We start from the raw sequence: 12,586 nt of genomic DNA on the forward strand, positions 1-12,586 counted from the left end.
AACCAATATTTTATGAAGGGTTCTCTTCAAATCTGTTTATTGTAGATATTCTTGACTACTAGATATACAAAGTTGCATGTATATCTGCTACTGAGAAGGTTCCAATGCTGTCATTAGCACTCAAGATTATTATATGGCTCTAGGACACTCTGGAACAGTTTAAGCTCTATAAAAATTATTAATAGCTTGAGGCAGAAATAATATTGTTCTCATTATTCATTCTATGGTCTTTTAAAGGGAAGCTGTACACTTCTCCCAGACTGGTACACTTACTTTTTTTCATTTTCCCTCATATTTTCCATAGTGACTTTAATGTTAACAAAAGGTAGAGAGGGACAATCCAGAATGACAAACCCCACTGCCTACAAGACAAGCACAACATTGACAACAGGCAGCACAACTTTCCTCATACTGTCTCAAGTCCTGACCTGGAGGTAACCCTTGTAATAGCAAGCAAGTATTTCAATTTCTATACCCATTGACTCCATACGCTCATTATTCCTGTTTGTGGTTCCGGCATGTGCAATTATGACAGGGTTGTATATGAGATACGTATTTATCCATTAGGAAATGGATTTTTTTTAAAAAAAATCACCCAGCTTCCTTCAGCTGATAATGATTTTGGGTGACTGCTAATCTGTCTCAGATTTCAAGTACTGACCTATAGCTGAAAAGCTCCATTATCTGTACTTTGAGCCATGCTATTCAATTTTACTGGGGGGCGGGCGGGAGAAAGGGAAATCAATCTTATTAAAATTTGACATCATTTTGATACTGCATACTTGTGCTATGTGGACAAAGAATACAGTTTCTTTTTAAAAATAGCATGAAACAGACCAAGCTTGTACATTTCACAAGCTGGAGAAATGGATTGATACATGATATCGAAAAAGGTAACTTGCTCTTAAAGTTCACAGACATGCATGAAACATGCTATAAAATTCTGCAATCCCTGTCATTTTCTTTTGGAAATCTAAACTTTTAGTGACAGAAAGTAGTAAATATAACTTAATAGAGGGTGCAGCCCAGGAATTGTTGGATAGTGTCTTCTTCCAACATAAGATGTTTTTAAAATATCTGGGATTGTTGAATGATCTGTTATGACCCACATCTTATAGACATAAATATATTTCTGATAAAGTGACTTGTAGTTAGGATGCTATTTTCTGTATCTTCAAGCATAATTAAGAAGTCTGCTCTGATAAAACACACGATAAAATCTAGCCCCATTTATGCAGCTAGCTAATGGTTAGATATCGGTGACTGATGAATGTGAGTCTGGACAAACATCCCACCCAAGATCCACCCAGTGAGGTCTATGTTGCAAGAATGCCTGTTTCAGGTTGATTTCTGATTCATTGCTTGTGCACAGAAATGTGTGGACAATTATCTCATCTGTCCACAGATCTTTTTAACAGTAGAAACTAGCTCTTAGGATGGTTGCAATTTATTTTTGAACTCACCATTCCATTAAGATAAATGAGTGAGTTCACTCCTCTGTCAATACTATTGTTTCAGTCTGTCTTGCCCAGATAGAACAAGACACTGTGCATTGATTTACTGAGTGAAGGGTAAGAACCTAAGAGTCTAGGAACTATATTAAAAAATTTAAAGTTTTATTTTTTTAAAGGAAAAGAACCCTTACCTATTCTGAATCTATGGATTTACTTAGTCCTTTAATATTATATTCCAGTTTTTGACATGACACTGAAAAACATCATTTCAGAGGATTAACTGCAAACACTGCATTAAAGGCTCTTTTTGTTGCCATGGTGGGATACAAAAATGAAATAAATTACTCTATTTTTCTCTTTAAAGAATATTCCTTTGTGATTCTTCCAGACTTTTGATATTGTTGACCTATGTCTTCACCATTTGCAAATATGTATTGAAAGATAAGAGGTCAAAGACATCAAATCTTAAAACCAAACTCAAAACTCAATGGAACTTAATGAGCCTATTTTTAACTATGATTTACCCAACTCCATTTTCAAAATTAATATTCTGAAATGTTGCCATATGAAAACTTGAGCATAGAAATGTCTTATTTTTTCTTTAGTGCACTACAGCAGATTTCAAAAATTACTTATAGGTTCTTAACATCTTAACACATTAATAGATATTAATCTTAACATCTTAACACATTAATAAATATTAATCTAATTTGAACTATTTCCTACAAAAATCTTTATCCTTAGTCCAAGTAATCAGGCTTTAAATTTTTCAAAGTGACTACATACTTTGCTTTATTAACTATATATATTTGTATGCCTGGATAGGCCTTATAATGTAGTAGACTTTAGTATGCACTAGCAAGAAGGTGAAGTAAAAGACAAACAATATTGTGCTGCCATGGAAGATTTGTGTTTTCCATGCAAAAGAGGATATGTACTCAATGGTTTTTGTAAGGTTATAAATTGTAAAAATCATAATCCCTGAGCTTTTAAAAAATGTATTATAGAAAAGTTAAAGGGTCATTATCAACTTAATTGCTAATAATTTTAAAAACATGCATTAAGTAATTTCAGATACTATACCTGCCCCTCATTCCTCATGCAAATTTTTGCATTTTTATTATAATACTTTCTCATGTCTAAAAATGTTATTATCTTCTATTCTTGTGATAAAAATCCATTAAAAATGTATTGTACTGAGGAAAAATTAAATTGATTATATACAATCATATACATTATATACAATGTCAAATCCATGATTTTTTTTTTTAAAATCCTTTCCTCTAATCTTTTCCTACTTCTTAGGTATTCCTTATAATGATAATGGTTAAAAATATTTCAGATAAATAACATTTAAGATGTGTCCCTTTAAACTGCCCTTCAACTATTTGATTTTACGCCTACACTAAAATTATATCACATGAAGTTGAGTCATGCGAAAATATCCCAAACAGTTAAGGATTAAATATATCACACATGTCCTCCAATATTTTGGCAGAAAAAACGTACATTAACAATGCAGTTAAGGAAATGCTCTGTTCTACTCAGATGTTGGATGGCATGCAATATAGTATGTTTCACCTTCAGCTATGTTTGTTTTCTTTTAATTTCTTTGAAAAAAATCTTAATGTTCCTTGAATACACAGTATATTTTCTACGGATCTTTTTAAATAGAGTGATTACTGTGTCGAGTCACTTTTGGTACAGAGACTACATTTTAGCATGGACTACGCTGTAGCCAAGGGGGTAAAATATATTGTGTCAAGTAATACATAACTGGCATGTACCTGCATAACAAATTAAAAGAGCATTTTGGGCAGCCAAGAATTGCCACACGTGCAAAATAAAAACGTCATCTTGAGATCTTTATATGATTTCTCAATAAAGGGAGCAGTCATCTCATTTTAGATGCTGTGAGCTTCCAAAATTATTTTTGAGTGTGCTTTTTGAGTTAAATAAGAGGAAAGCACACCTTATAATTCAAATTTTAAATAAAAATATGCTACCATTCTGTGCTAACTTTCAGCCTAGACCAAGTTCTACTGTACAGTTATGTACCTATGAAAACAGACATTGATATAGAAAGCCCAATACGATCTTAATTACATCAGGACTAAGATCCCTTTCTACAGTACATGCTCTAATATTGCTATCATAGGGCAAAAAAGTCCCTTTAATATCACACCAATTTCATTCAGGGTGGTACACTTTTCTACTCATTGTATGTTCAGGTTCAGTCTTACCCCTTTTGAAATCCAGGAAAGGTGGGGGTTTTTGTGGACTTCGGTAGGTATAGGATTGGTCCCTTACTGCAAAAGAAAATAGTTCTAATATTCAACCTCCTCCACACACCCCCACCTCTCTCACACGCACACTATAGGCTTCCTTCCCAGAAATACTAAGTTTTAAAGAGTCATCTACTTGCCTTTGAGGGAGTTACCTGCCAAATCATTCATAGAGAACAAATGAAAAGACAGGTATTTGTGTTTCCTATTATCTGTACCAGAAACAATCAACCCACCCAAGAGAAATCCCTACAGAGAAGACACTGGTTGTATTTTACAGAAATGGGCAAAATATTTAATCTATTTGCTGCCTGTACCCATGGATCTCACTTGAACTTAAAGGAAGAGCTGAGGTCTTCAAGAGTCTCATTGAGGTTTTTAATCAGTGCCACATTTCCTGCTCACTGAGAGTATTTCCCTTGAGAGCACTGGACCAGCCACTGTCGGTGGGGCTGCGGAATCCCCCTGAACTTGTTCCTCTTCTTGGTGCTTTAGCATTGAAACATTGCCCATCAGGCCCCTAAGTGGGGCAGCCAATTCGCCCTCTCAGAAGAGGGCGAGCAAAGTACCCCCAGCCCTGCAGGATAAGCATTTGCTACCGTCATTGCCATGGCTACTGCCAGCTCCCCAGCACCCGACTGCCAGAGCCAGGTGCCTAGAGGTAAGAAAAGTTGATCTGAGCAAAGCCACACAGAGTGATGCCTTCCCATCCCGCCACGCCGCTCGTTACCTTGGTTGCTGGAGACTTGGCTGCAGCCCGCCGGGCACGCCGTCAGCAAAGGGAAGAACAGGCCAAATTTCCAGAGCAAACTTCTCGCTTCACCACCCCCCATGGCTAATGCCGGCGCCCCCTGGTCCTTGCCCCGGGAAGGCGGGGCGGGCTTCAGGTCCTCTTCCTCCTCCAGGCCAGCGGGAAACGCTGCTGCCCCCAACGCCGGAGGGCAGGGTCCAGTCGGCCAGGTGCCTCCGATAGAGCTGCCGCCAGGTGCTGCAGAGGCTGGAGTAATGGCATGCACTGGTGGGCTCCCGGGGCGGGAGGTCAGGAGGCGGCGGCCGAGGGAGGGGTAGCCACAGCGGCCAGAGGGCTGGAGCTGCCGTCCTGGCTGCGCCGGGGGGCGGTCACTGGAGCGCAGCCGCTGGCGGGAGCCGGGCCAGCTCCGGGAACTTTGCCTCGGGGCGTGGGAGCTCGCTGCCCTCCCGCCCGGGCTGCCGCCGCCCGCCCCGTCAGCCCCGCAGCCGCTTCGGCACCGGCCCCCACAGCGGCGGCAGCCTCCTGCTGGGGAGCATCCCCATCCCGCCTCCGCCCCGCCTGGCCCCCCCACCAGAGCCGACGCGGTTCAGCCTCCTCAGCCCCCAGCCAGGAGGGAGCTCGCTGCCGGCCGAGCCCCCCCCGCCCCGGGCCGAGGCGGGAGGCCGCTGAAGACAGCTGGACAGCTCCCCGAGCCGCCTCGCAGCGCGGCAAAACTTGCAGCGCGGCGGAGCCCCGGCGCCTGGCCCTCGGGCGGTCTCTTGCTCGCTCGCTCTGTGGCGGGGCGCGGGCAGCAATCCGGCGGCGCTCGGTGGGGTGGCGGCGGCGGCGGCGGCGGCGGCTCTCTCCCGGGCTGCCTTGCCTTCAGGTCAGCTGCAGCCTCGGGTCCCCTCTGCCGCCTCTGGGGCGATCACCCCTCATTAGCGCCCGCGGGATGGCTCCGAGCTGGCGCCGGGCGTGCAGAGCCGGGGGGTCTCCCCGGGCAGGCGGACACTGCAAGCAGCGGGCACTGCTCGCTGCAGAAATCCCCCCTCCTCCCCCCGAAAAAGAAGCGGATCGCAATAACGCGGCGGGTCCCTAAATGTGGGCACAATGTGGCAGGTGGAGTGGGGAGGGGGGGAGGTGCAAAGCAAGAAAGAGCTCGGACTGTCGCTGGCCCCTCCTCAGCGCCTCTCCTGAGGAGAGGTGATCCTGAGTGCGTGCGTGTGCGTGTGTGTGCAGCAAGCGGCGAAGAGCTTTCCGAGCCTGGAAGCTGCTCGCAGCCCGCAGGTCATATGCAGCCTGTTCAGCACTAGAGGGGGTTAGTTGACAAGACTTTGCTGGGGGACGGGGGACTGAGCATTAACATATTTTAAGAGGAGAGATGCGCTTATACTAAACTTAAGTCATTTTTAAAGGCGTACTAGTCAACCTTGCAGCGTATTGTGCAATGTGGTTGTTCTTTTTAACTGTCTCGCTCTTTTCTTAAAGAATTTGTTTTCCTTAGAACAAGTTGTTCCCATTTTCGTCAGAATAATATAAGGGCCAAAGAACGAATGGGAAGACAGAGAGTGTGCGCATATATATCTGGGAGAGCAGGAATAATTTTACATGAGGGTATTTTTACTAATGAATATGGAAGAAAAGAAAAGGAATCTGTTGCCCAGCTGGACAACAATTTATCAACTATGATGTTATCAAGCATTTTAGGAAACCTACGCTTACTATTTACTAGATATAATGCCTTTTAAAGGAAAAAGTCACTCAGTTCACACAATACATCCCAGCTATAAATATTTTGGGCATATTTTCTGAAGAAAAACGAACTGTAGATTCTTTCTAATTCAGCTAGCTACACTCTCTCTCTCTCTCTCTCTCTCTCTCTGTGTATCCTCCCCACAGCAACAAAAAAGGATGCTACTTTGTATTTGTAGAAGTATGAAGCATAAGTAATTTTGGGGAATGTGTATATATTGATCAGATCTACATGGTCCACCTCAGAGGTTAATACAATATAACCCTGTGCATGACAAGAGGTATTACCTTAACTTTTGTTTTGAGGTGGATTCAATATTTTAACTACTGCACTTAAAAATAACCCTTTTATATACTGGGTCACTCACCCTTGTTATTTGTTTTGCCATTAATCCACGGTTGGCACTGTTTAAGGGAAATATTTGAGTTCCTGAATTTGTAGAGCTTGAGAAAAAATATAAAAATACAAACAAATGTGGGAGCCTAACATTAGGTGACCAAACCCATATTCATACACTAAATAAAATTAATCTAATTTTCACAGGTGCTGAGCAACTATCAATCCCATTTAAGTCAATGGGAAGGTCAGGTAGAGGTGCACAGCACTGCAGAAAATCCAGCAATTTTTACTTAGATACCTAAGTATGATTCAGAATATAAAGCATTTCATGGAAATGACTGTTCTGTAATACAGGAATTTAAAATACTTACAAGAATTAAATTTAGAATCAGTTATCTTACTAAGGTTTTCTTTAAAATAGCTATTTAAAGTAATTTATCTTTTCTTATACTGTGAATGAACTAAAATACATTTCCAAGTCTTTTAGGCAACACTTTTGTGATACATATTGACCCTAAACTAAGTTAATCTTTCACACGTCATTAGCTTAGATAACAACCTATTATGAAGTAAAACAGTTGGGTAAATATTAGTATCTTGCTCTAGTTTCATTTTGGAGGCATGAGGAGAAAGTTAGATTCTGTTTTTAGAATTTCATCAGCTATATGGAAGCCACAATTAAAATACCTTTATAATTACATCATTACTGTTTTTTTAAGGACATTGTAATGAAACAAAGAAATAGTAGGTTTCAGAGTAGCAGCTGTGTTAGTCTGTATTCGCAAAAAGAAAAGGAGTACTTGTGGTACCTTAGAGACTAACAAATTTATTTGAGCATAAGCTGTAGCTCATGAAAGCTTATGCTCAAATAAATTTGTTAGTCTCTAAGGTACCACAAGTACTCTTTTTTTAAAGCAATAGTAGTATTTTAATAAAATTTTAGTTCTGTTATTTCAGGAGAATTCAGATCTCTCAGATATTGCAAATGTATATTTGCTTTTGTTCTTGTTTCAACAAGATACCTTACAACCAGATTGTCACAGGAAGCACTTAATTCACAAAAAATAAAAAGGTTACTCCTTTTACGTGTCATTTAGCCTCGTTCCTATCCATGAGAGTTGTCTGTTCATTAATTAAAACACATTTTAAAAATATTGTAATATAGCGGCCAATTAAAATATATTGTAAAATTATAACGCAGTAATACAAATATTGTGATTTAAGGTGGGCTTCCATCCCTCATTTATGGTTACTATATGCAGATTTTGGCGTATTAGCCAAAAAAATTAGTTTTTTCTCCAACAGCATTACCTACACACCACATATGTATATATATGAAAATAAAATACACACTGTTGTATGCCTTCCTCAGAGGTGGCTGTATGACTTAAAAGGAAGTTGCTTACTGTACATCAACTATGCTTACTTGTGAAGAATAAATCCAAATTAAATTAAAAACGCTAAAAAATTCTGGTTTACAACCTTTTTATTTTTGCATGTAGTTAAATAATGTAAAAAGGAGTCAGTAAAGGATATGATAATATCACTGCAAAATCTTTGTATGTATGTTTTCTTAAACATGTAAAGTGCAGTCTGACCTCCAGGTAACCTTGAATTCTACAAGCTACAGGGAACAGTTATGTAAGAGAACAGTTAAAAGGGTAACACTTTATCTTAAGTGTCCATTAACTAATGCCTAGCTAGATGGTGAATTTCTGCAAAACTACTATGAAGGCAAACCTAACGTTCATATAAATGCTAGACGAAATGTCCTATTGCCATGAATTTCAAGTGCAGTCTTAATCAGACACTTTGTTTTATTTAAGCACAAACACACTAAGCATAAAAGAATACGGAAATACAAACACTCTAGGCATAAATATACTGGGTCTCCATAATTTGCCTACTCAGAGATTTCTGAAAAGTAACTCGGAAACTATCTTAAATAGTGGAACAGGTGGGACATTAAACTTTAAAAAACAGCAATAAAGCACAAGAAGGGGGATAGAACTTTGTAGCCACCTCACAACAGAAACAAAGATTCCTAATTAGCATATTCTTAATGAATCAAGGAAGTTGCACCCCTTTAAGCCAGAGCTGAATTTGGCCCATCACTTCAACAGAAAAAATGCTGTTTGATTTTTTCCTGTATTTTTTGAATGTGATATACTCTGCAAAACTGATTTTTTCCCCTTTTTGGTTGGTGCACTGCAAAAAAACCAAACATTTAACGAAGATAATATCAAATTAAACTCAATATAATAGAAGGTAAACAGACTTAGCCTTGTCTTTAGTAAAAATATATAGAATGTATCTTACATTTTGTTCATGACAATAAACTGTAGTGTGAACTAACAACAGATATAGTTACAATATTTTACTATTTTCTCCACATATTTTTACATACAGAACTTGTTAAAGATAAAATAAAATCTTGACTAAAAAGTTGGGGTGTCTTGAGGATAGATCTACTGTAGTCATTAAATACAATTGTCTTTGGGAAGTTGATTGGATTTAGCATTTTTTAAAATATTGTCATAGTTGAGCCAAAAGTTTGAATAATTATCCAGGATTAAAAAACAGACCAATTTAGTAAATAAATAATTAATCTGGAGTATATAAACTGAACAAAGTAATTGAAATATGGCTTTAAATCTAATATATTGATTCCATAAAACTGTCTGTCCTATTAACATTCTTAATTAATTAAGTATACTGTTGAGTTGTTCGCTCTACCACCAACAATTTTACAGAATTGGTCACATGTTCAAGATTCTAAAATTACACTTTTCCATACAAATGAATTTTACATGAGTTCTATTGTTGTATAGAATTGTTGCTGCAGTGAGTAGTGCTGTTAGTTTAACACAGCCCTTACCTTTTAGCAAATGTAATAGTAAACTGTTACTAATACAGGACAAATAGTTTTCCCCCTATTACCACCATACTCTTTTTGACAGTGTAAAATATTGCTGCGGTATGTGTAAAAATGTAATCAGCAAGGCAAGTGTTTCTTTTGTTCAGTACTTGCAGGTTTTAGTCGTTTTCTAAGTTCACAAAAACCTAAAAGGCAGAAAAGGGCAGAAAAAAATATTTTAAAGGTGAAAAAAAAAACAAAAAAACCCACCAGCACATTTTCCAAAAAAGACAACTTGATAAATCAAGCTAAGATTTTTTTTAAGTGATTACTACACAAGTAGATAAAAATACTAAGCTTGGACAGAATAATGTTCAAATTCTGACGTTGCAAAATGTTATTAGCTGTAAAGAATTTTTAACCTTTCACAAATTCAAAACAGCAGAAAAATAAAGACTACAATTCATAGTTTACTATGTTATAGAAGAAAGCGTAGTGGGAAACAATTACCGTGTATACAGTTACAAGGAAAGTTGCTTAAAGTTATGTTTGCTAATTTTTTAAGATATGTAGCTAGACTACTTATTTCATTACAGCTGACTTGTATATATCATGGACTTATTTTGATCACACTAATTCTAATGATATGCACTATGTAAGAATATGTAATTTCATTAAGTGACAATGAGCCAATTATATTGAACAATTTTGGGGGCAATTATTGGTAAAATGTGAGGTATGGTAGCTAAACACCATCTTGTTACAGGGACACTGTGTAGCCTGGAGTTGCCCCAAATTATTTTTACAGTAACTACTGAGTCACCAGGGTTAAGTGGAATATTATATTCTTTTCCCACTTTACATATAGCATAGGGGCTTGTTGGGGGGGTGTGGATAGGGGTCAGGGCAGTCGTGGGGGGGGAGGGGGTTGGATAGGGGATGGAGTCCTGGGGGGGGCGGTTAGGGACGGGGAGTCCCAGGAGGGGGTGGTCAGGGAACAAGGATTGGGGGGTTGGATGAGTCAAGGGTTTGAGGGGGGCAGTCAGGGGGCAGGGGGCCAGGCTGATATGGAGGGCAGAGTAGGGAAGGCTGTGCCTCCCCAGAGTTTCGCAACCCTGATGTGTCCCTCGAGCCAAAAAGCTTGCCCACCCCTGTACTAGAGAGACAAGGAGGGTGAGGTAATACCTTTTATTAGACCAACTTCTGTGTAACCTTGAAAGCTTGTCTCTTTCACCAACAGAAGTTGGTCCAGTAACAGGTATTACCTCACCTACCTTGTCTCTCTACTATACTGGGAACAGCATAGGTAGAACAACTCTGCATCAACAAGGGTACATGCTGCAGGAGCACATGAATGAATAATAACATTGCCTGCCTGTAATGGGACGTGACTCACCACCACAGCGCTGCCTGCTGGCTGTCCTGGGAATTGGCTCAGGGATTGCCAGTATGCCCTTCGCAGGTGGTGTCTCGCCCGTCATCTTGTATGTCTCCACCTCCAGGACGTGCATTGCTCCCTGGACTGTATCATCCTCTTCTGGACACAGCCCTCCAGTGTCCCAGTTGGTCCTTTCCCCCATTCCAGGAGACTGACAGTCCTTAGTCCAACCACTTGCCTCCGTGGCAAACTGCAGTCCCGATTTTAGCTGCTCATCTCAGTGGCAAATTGCAGTCCATTCACCAGTCACTTCCCTCAGTGGCAAGTGGGGGGGACCTGGGCCCGCCCGCTACTCCGGGTCCCAACTCAGGAACCTTATTGCTGGCACACACATATTACCCCTCCTCCAACTCTGCCATCTCCTTCCCTGCAGCCCCAGCACCTTCTCTGCACTTGTATCAGGGCCCCAATCTAGTAGCCATCAGCCTGGAGCTTTCTCCTAGTCTGCTGATCCTACCCAGCACTGCTCCATCCAGTGTTGATTAAAATGCTCACTGCATAATAATTCCAAATGGTATATTTACACTAATAAATTCAGCATTGTTTGACATTCGTATTTGAAAGGTGTGGGCTTTTTTTCTCCCCTATAGAATAAGGTAAGAACATTGGGGAAAACCCAATCTCCCACCAAAACAACAATACTTACAAGAAAAGTATAAAATATTGAAAACAAAAAATTAAATGAGACAAATTATCAGTGTAATCTTGTAAACAGCAACAATTCCTGAGTTTTGCTCTCAGAATGCTGTTAGCTTGGGACAAATGGAAGCTGTCTGTTTCTAAATATTCTACTTGAGTTCTACAATACCTTAGGAAAAAATGGGGAAACTTCCTGTGCTTTGTTAATATATAGTGCTTCTGAAATCAAATCCTGTGGCTACTTACTGTTTGTCTTGAACTAATACTATATCTGTTTAAAGATTTGAATCTTTCTGATTGGTTTTTCCTTTCAGTACTGCTGCCTTGTAGAAGAAAATGAGAAAACACTGAGGTTGTAAACCGTGGCACAGTACAGATAACAAGAAATGCAAACAACCAGACTTATTATAAAGACATATCTTTTTGCCCTTATCCAACTAAAGCTTAATGCTGAAATTGCTTCAGGCACAGGATCAGACATGTTTATCATTAACACAGATGAACATTCTGTTTGAACAATAACTCTACTTCTGTTCATGTCTATACTATCTTACTAGCTGGTGTGATGTGATGTTTATGATTCTAAAACACCATGTTGAGCTGGTCCATGGTAAGAGAAAGTAATTGTTCCCAATTGTGGCAAGGTTGCTGATACAAACTCCTTTGTTACTGCTTTAAATAAAAGGCCACATTCTGCCATTTTGTAGTTATATGCAAGAAGCCTTGTGATAGGGTACCAGGCCTTTGTGGACCATTGCTGGAGACCCCGCTGCTCCGCTACACCCCACCCCAGGAAGTGGCAATGTGGGAGGAAAAGAGTAGCAAAGGTGGGTCTGCCAATCCTATCTATAGAGGCTTCATTGGAGCAGCCATCTTGAAAGCTAGCTAGATCTCATACTCCATGGGGTAGAAAGGCTAGTGAAAGCGAATCAGAGCCCAGCAAGTTCAGATAAAAGGAACTACAGGACCTTAGCAGGTCAGAAGAGTGAAGAAAGGTATGCCTCTCTGGCTTGGAGATACTGACTCTGAGAGAGGGCTGGAGATAAAAGGAGCCAGGTTGGAGGAGTCCTAGGGAAATAGTGGTGATGTAC

At 40.0% G+C, this 12,586-nt stretch overlaps 1 protein-coding gene across 6 annotated transcripts in view; it reads right to left on the reverse strand.

Moving 5' to 3' along the window:
• The window catches only part of EPHA6 (EPH receptor A6), an 879,356-nt gene extending 873,671 nt beyond the window's left edge, over positions 1-5,685 (reverse strand). For 3 of the 6 annotated variants that reach the window (XM_073305245.2, XM_073305272.2, XM_073305236.2), the window contains exons 1-2: positions 4,470-5,685; positions 3,698-3,763 (exon numbers count right to left, since the gene is read on the reverse strand). In XM_073305245.2, the coding sequence (XP_073161346.1) occupies positions 3,698-3,763; positions 4,470-4,572 (169 nt within the window). In that variant the 5' untranslated portion in view covers positions 4,573-5,685. The remainder of the gene's footprint in view (positions 1-3,697; positions 3,764-4,469) is intronic. The other 3 variants (XM_073305263.2, XM_073305254.2, XM_073305281.2) reach the window with 2 other exon arrangements.
• Positions 5,686-12,586: the final 6,901 nt, after the last annotated feature.

Source organism: Lepidochelys kempii, chromosome 1 (genome assembly GCF_965140285.1).
Source record: "Lepidochelys kempii isolate rLepKem1 chromosome 1, rLepKem1.hap1, whole genome shotgun sequence".
Lineage (NCBI taxonomy): Eukaryota > Metazoa > Chordata > Testudines > Cheloniidae > Lepidochelys > Lepidochelys kempii.